The sequence below is a fragment of the Mastigoproctus giganteus genome, chromosome 6 (assembly GCF_048544385.1).
Source record: "Mastigoproctus giganteus isolate SK-2022 chromosome 6, ASM4854438v1, whole genome shotgun sequence".
Classification (NCBI taxonomy): Eukaryota; Metazoa; Arthropoda; class Arachnida; order Uropygi; family Thelyphonidae; genus Mastigoproctus; species Mastigoproctus giganteus.
In genome coordinates, this window is record NC_143580.1 from 41793814 (window position 1) to 41806605 (window position 12792).

The 12792-nt window shown below is 32.0% G+C and overlaps 1 protein-coding gene across 1 annotated transcript in view; it reads right to left on the reverse strand.

Moving 5' to 3' along the window:
- Positions 1-12792, reverse strand: part of ath (ATP-dependent RNA helicase DHX33) — a 186612-nt gene that overhangs the window by 60915 nt on the left and 112905 nt on the right. The window contains exon 8 of the mRNA XM_090375086.1: positions 2342-2459. Within this exon, the coding sequence (XP_090231212.1) occupies positions 2342-2459 (118 nt within the window). The remainder of the gene's footprint in view (positions 1-2341; positions 2460-12792) is intronic.

Below are 12792 nucleotides of genomic sequence, written 5' to 3' on the forward strand. Positions count from 1 at the left end.
TTCTGCTGCGCTTTCTATGGACCTTCCACTAAAATCAATTAAGCAACCTATTTGCTTTACTCTCTTTTTTGCATTCACATACGAGAACTTCCTATCCCTGTTCTTAGTTCTGTTTAGTAGTGCTTTCTCATAATCAGTCTTCTCACATTTTATCCTAGCAATGGTTTTGTTAATATTCTTTTATAATTCTCATACAAAGTGTAATCGTGTGATTGTCTGTAACTGTCCCACACTGGTTTCTTTTGCCGAATTAAATTCTTAGCCTCGTCCATCTTCCATTTAAGGAACTTGCCCATTAGCACAAAAAAGTTTGTGACTTTGTGGATAAATCCCTTGAATGTTTTCCATAGCATATTTGAATCAGACAGCACATAGTAGCCTCTCCATTTAATCGAGCCCAAAAAATATCCCATTCTACTATAATCTTCCCTCTTGAAATTGAAGTTTTTGCTTTTACCTTTGGGCCACACAGGTTTCTTTAGATAACACATTTTATGATGTTGTGTTTTTAATAGTTAAGCTATTTAGTAAGAACCAGATCTAGGATATTAGTACCTTGTACTCTCTCAGTCATGTTAGGATAAGTAGCAATCATTTAGTTTATTTAGTTTCATAGAAATACCATAGTGTATGGCAACGTTTCCCAAACTTGTTTAGTCACGGAACACTTTTCATCTCACAATATATTTACGGAACACAAGTTTAGCAGACGTCAAAGAACTATTTGCTAATATTTTATTACATATGATGCACTATGCATTAGGAGCAGTTTTATTTCCAACATATGTAAAGCCGAAATTCAAATAACTGTCATCATACTTTTGTTTTCATCTTTTACTAGTTGGTGCCTGTTTTTTCACTTTGGATTTTTGGGGAACAAAAGGCTGCGGATGTTCATCCTCACTTTGAAGTGTGACAATATTGTGTTCATTTTCATCTACTATAGTTGCAATCCTAGAAGTACTTGCTTCTCGTTTTAAAGTTCCTTTTTTCAACCACAAATCCATGGTCATTGATTTTAATAATATCTTGAAATACTGATTATCAAAAAAAATTTATACAAGGAAGTGAGTTTAGTTATGATATTGGTTTGCTTCTCCTTCTCCTTCAATCCATGTACTCCAGGCTTAATCACGTATGAATGGCATATTAGACCACTACAGTGCTACTTTTTCGTAGATGTCATTACCTCTACGCATACTTTTCTATGCAAAGCCTGCCAAAATAAAGTGTTCCGTGGTCTACTTGATTATTAGTCCATGTCAGTATATTAATAACCAAAAAAAAAAAATAATGTTAAAAATTAAAATGATACAAAAGTGGTGTACGCTACAAATATGCAAAATTTATTATTTTTTTAATTATTAATTACGATTTTTTTGCAGAACACAGTTTGGGAAAGGCTGATGTATTGTATGATAATACCATAGTGTATTTTTGATCCACATATTCCAGTCTGTAAGAGGTAGGTTGAAGACATCCACAATCAGACAATTATACTGACTAGCACATTCAATCTGCACAAAGATTTTTGTCATACTCCTCAGTCATTAGCATCCCACATTATTATTACTCCCATTATCATCTGCCTTTTACTACAAGTCATTTCACATTGCACTGACTTAATATCTTTGTTACCTTGATCTGCCTCAATGAACTTACACCGACGAGCCAAAATATCACGACCACCTACCTAATATATCATATTAGGTAGGTAGCTCGTACCCGGTGAGGCATGGATGCTACAAGATTTCTAAATGTGTCTTGTGGTATCTGGTACCAACATGTTACCAGCAGATCCTTTAACTCCTGTACAGTCCGTGGTTGAGACACCGCAGATCGGAAATGCTATTCCAACACGAACCACAGATGCTCGATGGGATTGATGTCTGGGGAATTTGGAGGCCAGGGCAATACCTGGAAGTCTTCCTCATGTTCCGCAAACCAGTCTTGAACAATCTGGGCAGTGTGGCATGGCACATTATCCTGCTGAAAGACGGCACCGCCAGAGGCGAAGACTGTTGCCACGAAAGGGTATACCTGGTCAGCAATGATATTTAGGTATGTGGTAGATGTCAGAGTGTCTGGCACAGGGATGTGAAATTTTCCTTTAGTCAGCAGGTAGTTGATTGTTGGAACAAACTTCCATCTGTCGTTGTGGAAGTTGATAGCTTAAATAAATTCAAGTCGAGGCAGAACTAGACAAACATTTGGAATGAATGGATGGGTGAAATGAGAAGTTTTTTTTTTTTTTTGGCTGATGCTGTATAAGATTGCTTTCTTGCATCATATGCCTCTACTAATGCTAATGCTAATTTATACATATTATATTTTTACATACTTTCAGAGGAAGCATATTCCTTTTCTGGCGTGTCTTCTGTGCTGATTTCACAATGGCAAACAAGACATCAGTAGGGACTGTGCGTTCATGTGCTTCATCTAGTATAATAAAGCTGTAACTAAAGTGCAATGAAAAGTAGTGGAAATAAAAATTATCACAGAAATAATGGTTTAAGTTTAAAAAAGAAAAATTAATTTTAAGCTTTATCATATTAAAGTTATACTTTAGTAATTAGAAGGAAAAAATCTATGTAAACAGTTTTCCTTATTTTACTAGTATCATGCAAAGCTCCATCAATCCCATTTTGTTTCTCCAAAGTTTAACACCAAGATAATGATTTATTTTAATGAGTGATATGTCAAAGTTTACTGTCGCCATATTAAAATTAAATATAGTTATTTTCGTAATTAAATATCTTTTTATTTTGGAAAAATGTCTGATATGTTCAAACTATTTCAAAATACTGATTTCAACTGCTGAATTATTATCATAATTCAACAGAACTCCATTAGTAAGTAACCTTCAACAGTCTATGCCAGATCATAGAATTTTCTAGATCATAGGGGTTATCTTGGACCGTACAAAGAAAACTAACCTCTAAGATAATTAAATATGGTTTTTAGTTACATATTCTCTTTCCTCACCTTTATTTTACATTTAATAAAATAAACAAAACAAAACATGTACTCTGTTTAAAAGTGCTTGTTTAAAAATGCATGTAGTTAAACACTCACTAAATAGTGCATTATGCAGATTGTAATGTTGTATTCTGTACTGGCATCTTATTCCATTCCCCCCCCCCCCAGTTTTATGCATTTAAATATAAATAAATACATCAAACATACTAGTGTTAAAGAAAAATAAGTACATTCATTCAACGTCAACTCTAATTCTTGCTTGGAGTGCTACAAAGCTAAAACAATCATTTCAATAACTGTAGTAAACTGAATAAATTTCTCCAGATCAGCTGTTTTTGAAATTTTTTCTGAACCATGGATGTTTCCAGACCAAAAGAATTCCAATATACCATAATTTACACATCTTAATTAACTTTTGAGATTTACTGACTTTATATAAAGATATGAAAACACAATTTTACAGAAATATGAGCACTGCTCCATAAATAATGTATTCAAAAAGTTCCCAGAAATATATCAGAATAAATATCTCAGAGATGGCAGATTGCTGAAACATATACGTCCTGTTCAATACACTTATTCTGAAAGCAGAAGCAAGTTCTGACAAGTTTACTAGTTCACAGATGGCTGAAGTCGCATCATTATTCAAGAGTGTGGTAAATATAAAATATCAGTGATTTAGCAGCTGTACTAATGTCATATTTTGCTTGCTATTTTAAAGTATCCACCTTAAATGCTTAACATTACAACATTTGGATGGTGAGGACTCAGTGAAATACAGTTACATGTTAATGACATAAGCATTTCCATGATGGTCATGAAAGTGTCAATGATAATCTGCAAAGTGGTTGTTCCCCAAATTCAACAACAGATGCAAATGCTGAGTAATGTGCAGAATACTGTGAGACGTAATAAATGCCCAAGTATGGATAAAAAAAACTGCCACACCATCTTAAACAGAAATGTATTGGATTTTTCAAAACATTGTTCGTCAGAATTTGAGAGAGGAACAAGAAATGTAATGATTTTAATGAGTAACACAAATCAATTGAGTCAATACAATGGACTGATTTTTGAGAAATTTATCGTTAGTGATGAGATTATTCTTCATATTCACAAACCAAACTGTACATCAGAGAAGTCACTGATGTCAACAAAAGGCAAAAAATTCCAAACAGACAGGAGAAAAGACAATGTAATAACGGTGTAAATTTTTGGATCAAAAATGAACTATGTCTGCTTTGCATTCATACCAGAAGGTCTAATTGTGATGGAAGAGCTGTATGTTGAACTGGTATGCTACCTGGGGGATAAGATCAAAAGCAAAGACTGCAGAAATGTGTTCAAGAAACTGAGAGCATGAAAATGTGCCTGTACACAAACTCACTTGAGTTAAATAATGTGAAATTACACTTAGAACATCTACCTTGCTCTCCAGACTTCACAGCAAGCATATGATTTTTCCCATTTCTAATGGGAAAGATCATATGCTGATTTGATTTTTCAATCAAATGAAAGTAAAACAACTGGATGGTTGTTGTTTTGCTATTTTTTGGGGAAGGGCCTTGGAACACCAGCTACTTTGGTCATGTGCTAGTTCACATGAAATAGATATTAGCTTTTCATGTACTATATAAGTGCATGTTTACAAGCTGATAAAACCCAAGATAGCTGATGGGGATTCCTAACCCTCCACCCCACCAAAGTAAGCTAAATACAGTGCTTATTGAAAATGCCTTAAAAATTCACAAACTCTGATCCACTTGAGTTGAAAAACTGACAGAATATTACAACAGAGCAATGGGGGCATATGACATTTCCACTTAAGGCAGTGGTTTTCAACTGGGGTGCCGCGGCACCTTAGGGTGCCGCAACAACGTTCCAGGGGTGCCACGTAATTTGGGTTTAAGTTACTTAAACTTATTATTTTTTTAATTGATATGTTTATTTCATTATATAACGGTGTACAGTATCTTTTTAATTTTGTGGTGATCTATAATTGATGTTTACTTAGTACCGCTATATAAAGAATACAATTATTATATACTGTTTATATATAATTTGTATTATGAAATGTAATTTTTATAATTATATTACTGTAATAACTATCATATAACATATATATTTTTTAATATTATGTATATATATATATATATATATATATATTTGAATAACATTTAAAATAGTTGGAAACTGAATCTTTCATAATAAAAATAAAATAAAAATAAAAAGGTATAGTGAACATCAGAGACAGCAAAAAGCATATTCCTCTACATGATGCTTGAAATATAACCATAGAAATAAATTAGAATAGAATAGGAATTAAAAATAATGCCAGCAGTATGGCAGGACAAGAGCAAAAATAACCAAAATTAAACTTGACGATAAATCAACAGGGAGGGAAGAGAAGGGTAACAAGAGTAAAAATATTGCAGCAGAAACTCTCTAAGATAATTTAGAACATCTAAATAAGGATAATAAAATAATTGATTAAATTTCGAAAGCCAATTAAATAGAAATTTCACGGTGACCTCTCTGACAGGCACCAGGTCCAAATTTATGTGAAATATCACTAACAGAGATGTAAACCACTACAATAAAATAAAATAAAGCAAAAATAAACCAAAAAATAGACTGACCAATATGCCCCATCTCAACAGAGGACCACAAGGCCAATAATGGTCAGGGAATTGCTGCATTTCAATCGCTAGACAAATCGCCACAAAGGCAAGTTGATTGAAAGATCAGTCCACCACCTGATCCACAGATCGAACCGCCAATGCAGAGGACTTGAATAGCGGTGGTCCTGATGCAGCGAAAATTAAAAAATAGAACAGATATGAGCACACCAATGCAAAGCCACACTACTGACAAAAGTAATCTTAACCAGATTATATAGATGAGTAATGAACTATGGATGGCAGCACAGGCGCAGCATTAGCAATTTGCCCACTGTCATGTGATATAATTATACATATATTTGAATAACGTTTAAAATAGTTGGAAACTGAATCTTTCATAAATAAAAAAAGGTACAGCAAACATATATATATCCGATTCTCTCTCTCTCTCTCTGTATATATATATATATACAGAGAGAGAGAGAATTGGATCTAACAGGCAGAAAATTGAGTAGACTGAGTAGGGGTGCCGCAAAATAAAATAAATTACTTAGGGGTGCCGTTATTAAAAAAAAGGTTGAAAACCACTGACTTAAGGGATTGTCAAGTGGCACACATATACATTCAGCATCATCTGTTGCATATGACAAGCTTATCCCCTGGTACCTTTCCATGATGGGTTTTATGTACTAAACTCTTGTGCTCTCTTCAGTACATAATTCTCACAAAATGTTACTGCATTCGTGAAAACCTTACATTAAAAAAAAACATACTTTTCCACATATGCCATGTTATAGCATATTACATTCCTGGAGGAAGGATATGCAATACTATATGTATAAATACTTTATGTATATTAATATTATAAAGATAAGAAAACAAAAAGTTTGGTATTCAGTCAGTTGTTGCTTATTTTGTGAGATGATGAACAAGAGTTCGAGAGGGGGAAAAAATCATATAGCCACCCAGATGGTGGCTAAACCCACAAACACATGCATGATGTGAAATAAGCTCATAAAAGTTCCCCCTGTCAAGATGAGATTCAAATTCATACTTTATTTACAGTGTTTGTGGTCACTATGGTATAAGTTGCATGATTTATAATTTTAAATAGAAAATACAACTATTTTTTTCATTCTTCTGCTATAATCTAATTAAGAATATATTTATTACAAAGTAATTGTAAAAATAAAAATAACGGCTTCCACAGATGAGTGGTCAGGAGCGGGAGTGCAGTAGCACATGCTCTTTGAATAGACCAGGCTTGAAACACGTGATTGCTAAATACAGTCAATCTGCCAACCCACACTGGACTGGAGTGGCAGATTATGGTCTATTTCCCTCAACATAAATTGTTGAGGAGACTTTCATCCTGCAGTGGATTGATAATGGCTGCAATTTACTTCTTTTCTTTTTTTTTTTTTTTTTTACTTTCGTAAAAATGCATTCCTATTTCAAAAACAAACACTGAAGTTTTTTTGAACTTCTTGTTGAAAAAAATAAGTACATTAAGACTATATTAGAGATGTATATTCTAATATAGGAAGAACTATTACCATACATAATTTTAAAGTAGACACCCCATTCTGAAAGCATATAATATTTCTTCTGGCATATAATATTCCTTCTGTATGGTATGCTTTTCTTAGTAATGTCATTTATACAAAATTTAAATGAGTTACAATCACACACTAACTCTTTTTGTATACACATTTTCAACATTATAAAGAATGCAATAACTTTTTTAATTTATCATCACCATATATAATTAAATGCAACAGTAGACTCATTTTAGTGCACTCTATACACCTGATTGGTATATAATTGCAAAAGAGAGCAATTATATTGAATAATGTTATTGTTAATATCTTTACAGTGAAATGATTCAATATTTTATCTACGTATATAAGTATACCAAATAAGTGGGCTGTTAATAATTTTAATATCACATGTATCAAAGAGTAATCATAGTCTCAACGTAGAGCAGGTGGCCCTTTGATAGATAAAAATTAAGAACAAACTCCACCAATAATAACTTGTATCTTTTTACTTTTAAGGAATATAATATAAATATATATCCACTGCAACAGAGGATAAAGTATATCACAATATTTCAACTTTAACAACAACAAAATTCAAAGCTTATCTATCTTATTCAAGGCTTACTATCAAATGCCTTAGGCAGGTTGGTATAAATGATGTCCATCTACCACCATGTATCAATTGCATCACAAAGAACGTTAGAAGGTAGATGGAATACTCACCGCCAGGACGTAGCAGCAAAAATGATGTTCATTAATTATAAATGCATCTAAATACTCTGCAGTTTTCAATGAACAGTGGACTCTTAATATCTTAGGCAGCGAATTTACCAGGACAACAGACCTACAGCAAGCAAAGGAGCTTCTTTGACAACAGGTAAAATATTAGTTTAATTACATTAGTTTAACTGAAATATGTAATAGTATTATTAAGAGTCTGTGTTGCTTTTATATCATAAGGCTGGCTTGTGAAACTGTCAATTATTTATAAGCATATAAATAACACACACTTTGCAATTATTTATAAAGTTTAAGTGCTCCTCTAGAACTAATGTGCACTAGAAGCAACAGATGCTTAGCATTCTGTACTGAGAAAATATCCAAAAGTTCTAATGCAACAGTTTAAAACATAATTTCTTAAAAGTTCCTTTTGTTCCTTCTAACTGATAAAAAGTTCATATATCTGGAGTCAATATAATGATCTGAAATGTTTATTACAGGATTCATTAATTGTTTTGTATTGATTAACACTTTCTTGTTATTTTTTTTTCTTTTTTTTTTCAACAGTGAATATCAAAAGTTCCTTCAAACAATAAAGATAATTTGAGTATAAGTTTGAAGATTCCAGAACCAAAACTTTTGTCTTTTTTTTTATTATTCCAGTGTGCCAAAAAAAGTTTCACAGTTACTTTCAGTTTAGTCAGAGAACACGTTAAAAAAACAGATTTGTGCTAACCTGCCACAATCCAGTGATATGTATCCAGTACTTGGCAGCTGATTTCTTCCTTATCATAAAAGACAGTTTGGCAATAAAACTCCACCCCAATGTATTTCATAGTACTGGAGGTGAACACACTGCTATTTATCTACAGCACTATACCAAGGAACACCAAATACACTACAATCCAGCAAGAAATGTGTACCATCAGAGCTTAATAAACAGGACTGTTATACAGAGCAGCAGTACGATCATGAAAGAGAAAAGGAAAGAACAAAAACAGATCTAAAATAACATAGGATTCCATTAAAAATAATCAACCCACAAAATGAAATGAAAAACTAATAAAGTAAAAAAAAAAAAAAAAATCCCCTACTTTCAGTAGTCAGTGGAAACTGAGAATTTAGTGAAATTAATTCTGAGAAATTACATTATCAGCATCCAAATTCCTACAAAAAAAGAATGTCACAGTTTGATTTTTAATGTTTGGCTAGTCAGTTCTCAATAGTCACTTAAAAAGTCCCACAAAATTGTAAACTGCAGAACTCAAGAGAAAATGGGTGGAAAATGCACCTTAAGTAGTCATGGGACCAAAATTTCACAACAGATCCCTTGAGAGGAAATAAACAGCTAGATAAAATATAACACACTTTGGAAGCTTCATGAACTTGTATATACATATTTGAATATGCTATACATAGAGAAAATTGACCCAATATCCCAATAAAATACCTCAGCACCTCCCATATGTATTACTACCTGGACACCTCTCTCTCTCTATATATATATATATATATATATATATATATATATATATATATATATCTGATAATTAAAATAAATATGATATTTAAAATAAAAACATCAGCCCGTAGTACGGCAAAAATGCAGAGCGAAACGAAACGCAAAATAATATAAAATAAACAAACAAGGAAGGGAAAGTAGAGATAATAGAACCAAAAGGTAGTCGATAATCCCCTATATAATTTAGTCATTAAACCCAATTAATAAAAAGATGTAAATTTAAAATAATGCCAATTATATATAATTTAGCGGTACCCCCCTGAAGGTACCAGTTCCAAAAGACGTGAAATATCACCAAAAAGGGTTTAAAGAAACTACAAAAACTAAATTATCAAAAAGATAGACTGACCATTATGCCCCATATCGACAGAGGACCACGAGGCCAATAATGGTCATGGAATCGCTGCATTTCAATCGTCATACAAATCATCGCAAAGGCGGAAATATCGAAGAACCAAACCACCCTTCCATTCTCCGATAGATCAGCAAATGCAGAGGATTTGCATGGCGGTGGTCCTTATGCAGCGAAAAATAATCTATAGAACAGGACAGCACTCTTGATCAGAGCCACACCACTGACATAATGCAAGCTTAACCAGCTTATATAATAGAAAGGAAAAGAATAGATGGCGGCACAGGCGCTGCTTATTTAGCATATCAACCCACTACTACCACTAATTGACCATTATTGGCCTCGTGGTCCTCTGTCGATATGGGGCATAATGGTCAGTCTATCTTTTTGATAATTTAGTTTTTGTAGTTTCTTTAACCCCTTTTTGGTGATATTTCACGTCTTTTGGAACTGGTACCTTCAGGGGGGTACCGCTATATTATATATAATTGGCATTATTTTAAATTTACATCTTTTTATTAATTGGGTTTAATGACTAAATTATACAGGGGATTATCGACTACCTTTTGGTTCTATTATCTTTACTTTCCCTTCCTTGTTTGTTTATTTTATATTATTTTGCGTTTCGTTTCGCTCTGCATTTTTGCCGTACTACTGGCTGATGTTTTTATTTTAAATATCATATTTATTTTAATTATCAGATATAATTAAGCTTCATGTGGAGGATGTGCATTTGCTGCCTCTAATGATAGCTACATATTCATATTTATTTATTATTATTACTTTTGCCTAACTTTTACCTCACATAATATATATATATATATATATATATATATATCTGATAATTAAAATAAATATGATATTTAAAAAACATCAGCCAGTAGTATGGCAAAAAATGCAGAGCGAAACAAAATAATATAAAATAAACAAACAGGGAAGGGAAAGTAGAGATAATAAGACAAAAAGGTAGTCGATAATCCCCTGTATAATTTAGTCATTAAACCCAATTAATAAAAACGATGTAAATTTAAAATAATGCCAATTATATATAATTTAGCGATACCCCCCTCGAAGGTACCAGTTCCAAAAGACGTGACATATCACCAAAAAGGGGTTAAAGAAACTACAAAAACTAAAATATCAAAATGTGGAGGATGTGCATTTGCTGCCTCTAATGATAGCTTCATATTCATATTTATTTATTTTTATTACTTTTGCCTAACTATTACATCACATTATATAAATTAGTGGTAGTAGTGGGTTGATATGCTAAATAAGCAGCGCCTGTGCCGCCATCTATTCTTTTCCTTTCTATTATATAAGCTGGTTAAGCTTGCATTATGTCAGTGGTGTGGCTCTGATCAAGAGTGCTGTCTCTTCTATAGATTATTTCTCGCTGCATAAGGACCACCGCCATGCAAATCCTCTGCATTGGTTGATATATCGGAGAATGGGAGGGTGGTTTGGTTCTTCGATATTTCCGACTTTGCGATGATTTGTATGACGATTGAAATGCAGCGATTCCATGACCATTATTGGCCTCGTGGTCCTCTGTCGATATGGGGCATAATGGTCAGTCTATTATTTTGATATTTTAGTTTTTGTAGTTTCTTTAACCCCTTTTTGGTGATATTTCACGTCTTTTGGAACTGGTACCTTCGACGGGGGTTCCGCTAAATTATATATAATTGGCATTATTTTAAATTTATATCGTTTTTATTAATTGGGTTTAATGACTAAATTATACAGGGGATTATCGACTACCTTTTTGTCTTATTATCTCTACTTTCCCTTCCCTGTTTGTTTATTTTATATTATTTTGTTTTGCTCTGCATTTTTGCCGTACTACTGGCTGATGTTTTTTAAATATATTTATTTTAATTATCAGATATAATTAGGCTTCATGTGGAGGATGTGCATTTGCTGCCTCTAATGATAGCTTCATATTCATATTTATTTATTTTTATTACTTTTGCCTAACTTTTACATCACATTATATATATATATATATATATATATATATATATAAAAAAAATGTACGGGCTACTATTTATATCTATTTTTTCTTTTCGTTCGATTGTTTATTTGTTTTATTTTTATGTTAATTTTCGCTCTGCAGTTTTTGCCATACTACTGGCTTATGTTTTATTTTATTTAATTTAATTTAACATATTGGATGTATTTCAGCTTCATATGGAGGAATTGCACGTTGCTGCCTCTAATGAATGCTTAATTATTTATTTATTTTATTTTATTGTAATTTAACTTTATTTAATATAATTCAATGATAGTATATATATATATATATTATATATCATTGAATTATATATATATAATTCAATGATAGTATATATATATATATATATATATATATATATATATATATATATATATATATATATATATACTATCATTGAATTATATTAAATAAAGTTAAATTACAATAAAATAAAATAAATAAATAATTAAGCATTCATTAGAGGCAGCAACGTGCAATTCCTCCATATGAAGCTGAAATACATCCAATATGTTAAATTAAATTAAATAAAATAAAACATAAGCCAGTAGTATGGCAAAAACTGCAGAGCGAAAATTAACATAAAAATAAAACAAATAAACAATCGAACGAAAAGAAAAAATAGATATAAATAGTAGCCCGTAAACCCTTGTATAATTTCGAACTTTAAATCCAATTAAACTATACAAAATTTAGACTAATGCCAATTATTTATTAATTTAGCGGTACCCCCCAGAGGTACCAGTTCCGAAAGACGTGAAATATCACCAAAAGAGGGTTAAAGGAACTACCAGACGATAACAAAATCAAAATAAATTAAAATAAATTTTGATTTTGTTATCGTCTGGTAGTTCCTTTAACCCTCTTTTGGTGATATTTCACGTCTTTCGGAACTGGTACCTCTGGGGGGTACCGCTAAATTAATAAATAATTGGCATTAGTCTAAATTTTGTATAGTTTAATTGGATTTAAAGTTCGAAATTATACAAGGGTTTACGGGCTACTATTTATATCTATTTTTTCTTTTCGTTCGATTGTTT